The 3,224-nt window shown below is 39.5% G+C and overlaps 1 protein-coding gene across 1 annotated transcript; it reads right to left on the bottom strand.

Annotated features, from left to right (window-relative positions):
- Nucleotides 1-887: 887 nt before the first annotated feature.
- LOC127094900 (uncharacterized) lies at nucleotides 888-1,667 on the bottom strand. Its single transcript, XM_051033664.1, has one exon. It carries the CDS (start codon nucleotides 1,665-1,667, stop codon nucleotides 888-890), a length of 780 nt encoding a protein of 259 aa, XP_050889621.1.
- Nucleotides 1,668-3,224: the final 1,557 nt, after the last annotated feature.

Below are 3,224 nucleotides of genomic sequence, written 5' to 3'. Positions count from 1 at the left end.
ATATGAAAATGATTCCAAGATAAAAATTACTCTAAATGACATTAAAAACAACTTTAATGTTGAGACCTAGAGCTAGTTTTGCTTGTAAAATCATTTTCAATGCTGAAACATTATAGGTCATTTTGTCTAAACCCTAATTTGAAAGTCAACTTCCCAAGGCCATAACTTGCTCAATTTTTATGAGATGAAATATCTACAAGTTTCACAATCAAATTCAAGATGTCTACTTCAACATTTATGTTTGGAGTGAGAGCTAATTCAACTTTTATGAGCATGTGATATGAGGCTACATTATAGGTCACTTTTGACCTATACCATTGAACAAGTGATTTTTCCAAACTTCAAAAATGAACAACTCTATCATTTCAAATCCAAATGACATGAAATTTGTGACCATTTTTAAGGTCTTTGAAATAGATACAACTTTGATGAAGACACTTTTCTCATTTGAAGCTCAAATAAAAAGTTAAGCAAGGTGGAATATTGAGATATATGGCTTGACACTTAAATTTTTTTTTTCAACATGTTGAAATTTCCAAACTTCCATCTCAAAATTCTTCAAGTTACAAGCTCCAAATGGAAAAGTGTTGAACACGAAAGTTGTTCCTATTGATCTAACCTTTCCAAAAAGTCTAAGTTCATCCATTTTGGACAAGAATTACTAGGTCTGCACATGGCATGAACATGGTATCATCATTTGGCAAATATTAAACTTCAAACATCCATGCACAATTGCCTAGCATTCCAACATGACTTCATCCTTTCTTACACTCAATTATGGATCAGATGGAGTGTTTTCATGGGCATGTACACGCCCATGCACTCATGCATCACACATTGCTAATTTTGGAAGTTCACTACAAGTGTGTAAATATGAATTGAATCAGCTATAAATAGAGCCCCTTCTGGGACCACACCAAAGCTTCGGCGGTGAGAGAAGCAAACTTCTGGGACCACCTCAAATCTTTCAGGAAGTACACCCAAGGCCCCTTTTGAGGCATATGAGATATGAGCCAAGTATACAACAAGGAAGCACAGCTCAAAACGACGCCCTTTCTCTTCTCATGCCTAGTGTGCAAGCAGTAGTACACATCAGACACCAATGCAGGGACAAGATTCCCAGACACAAACACACTGATGATGGAGAGGTTTATGTAGTCGTCGTCATTTGGGAACAGGACGACTCCATAAATCAGTAGAGCAAGGATGGCACTGAAAGGAAGCCATTTCCCCTCTTTTTCCAAGGCCCACGCCTTTTCTTCCAAGAACTTTCTAGCAAACCCCCTTGGTCCCAGACCAAGGGAGACCTCTTCAATAGGTAGATGGAGTGCTTCAGCGACCGATTCAGGCATCAATGGTTCGCCCAACTTAGTGAATGGAGGGTGGTCCTTCACGTACCAACCTAGGAGTCTCTCATACTCTTCAATAGTTGGAGCCAGCTGGAAGTCTTGGAACGTGAAACATCTGAGAGGTGGATCATAATACTGGGACAAGGCCACCAAAGCTGATACTTCTATCGGAGTAGTAATGAGATCGAGGATCCTCCCATATCTGTAGATGAAGTTGTTCTTCTTGCAAGGAGTCACCTTGTTGCAGAGAGTTATCAGGGTGTCCACTCTAGGAAGCTTGAACTTGAGTGGGAGGGTATTCCTTCTTTCTGAGCCCATCTTGGAATGCTCACTACACAATCACAAACCTTTAGGGTTCTCCGAGAATAAGGCCCAATGTATGTATGCACAATGCAATATGTTATGAATGCATATGCTACAAGAGGACATGATCACTGTAGATTCAAGGTGTGTTGGAGGTTAAGTTTCCCTGCAAGAAACCCATATACCCTCATGAGGTGAGTACTAAGACTTCTGAAGATGCTTAGATTCACGGGTCATGAGGCGAAAGTGTCGTCGTCGACACAAAATACTTGTGGGCCAACAACACTTTCGGGATGACCTCCTCTAAGTGAAGTTTCCTTCAACTTCAAAATCCAAGGATTGTCTAAAGGTCCCTAGAGTCATGGACCCTCTTCGGAAGAATGATCGTCAACGTGAATGTGACTCACGTGCCAACCAAACTCCAAAAAGAATCTACTCCAAGCAGGGTCTTCGTATCTCCCCTTCAAGACAACTACGTCCGACGGGTCAATACGAATAGCCCTCCTATCTTAGGTGAACTCTCTAAGCCTGTGTATTGGGCTTCTCGCTCTATACTACCTATCCCATAAGATAAAAGCAGGATAATATATAACAGACATATATAACAGGCATGGATAAATAAAGCAAGTGATAACAGAAGTAAGCAATCCAAGAAAAGGTACATGCAAGCTAGGCTTGACTCGCTTATGGGAACTCCATATTGTCCCCAACAGAGTCGCCAGCTGAAGCGCCGCGAAAAATACAGAGTCGCCACCGGATTTTATTAATTCCAAAGGAAAGGGAAAATAGCGATAAAACCCCAAATGAGAGAAATGGTCTCCCTTGGATAACAAAAGACTTTAAGGCTTTTGGACCAATCAATTCACCAACTTGTTTTGAGATTTTTACCCCGAACTACGAGGTTTTGATCTTAATCTTTTTAAGATGGTACGTAGGCAATGGGTTTATCCATTCAAACACAAAAACTGTAAATAATTTGTACATTCTTCTATCATCCTCCCAATCATGTTTGCACAAATGATTTTTTAGAAATACCAACCTACCTTACAACATTGTGAAAAGGGCTCCCTAGGAGTACCTAGGATATTTTGGGTGCTTAAAACCTTCCCATTGCATAACCAACCCCCTTACCCCGATCTCTGACATTTTTATTAGTTTTTGATTTGATAAAACTTCTTGGTTTTTGTTCGCTTAATAACCTTTCCTTTGGATAAATAGAAGTGCGGTGGCGACTCGATTTGTATGATTTACTTTTGATTTAGTCAATAAATCTAAAGGTAACGAATACCCCGCTACAGAAAAGTGGCGACTCTGCTGGGGATTAAATTTGCCTAGTGGGTTTTGCCTACTTTTCACATTTGTTGTATTGTATTGTATATTATTTTGTGACATATTTTTGTGCAAATTTGGGATTAGTGTATTGTATGTAATATATGAATTGCTTGATATATTAATTGCTTGTATGCTTGGTGATCTTATGAGATGAGTTTTATACCCGAAATCGAGTGCACTTAGGATAGGAGAATGACATAGTCTTGTTGACTTGTGTGGAGTTATTCCTTAGCAAGTTGA

The sequence above is a fragment of the Lathyrus oleraceus genome, chromosome 6, assembly GCF_024323335.1.
Source record: "Lathyrus oleraceus cultivar Zhongwan6 chromosome 6, CAAS_Psat_ZW6_1.0, whole genome shotgun sequence".
In the NCBI taxonomy this organism is placed as follows: domain Eukaryota; kingdom Viridiplantae; phylum Streptophyta; class Magnoliopsida; order Fabales; family Fabaceae; genus Lathyrus; species Lathyrus oleraceus.
This window is presented reverse-complemented; position numbering and strand designations above follow the sequence as displayed.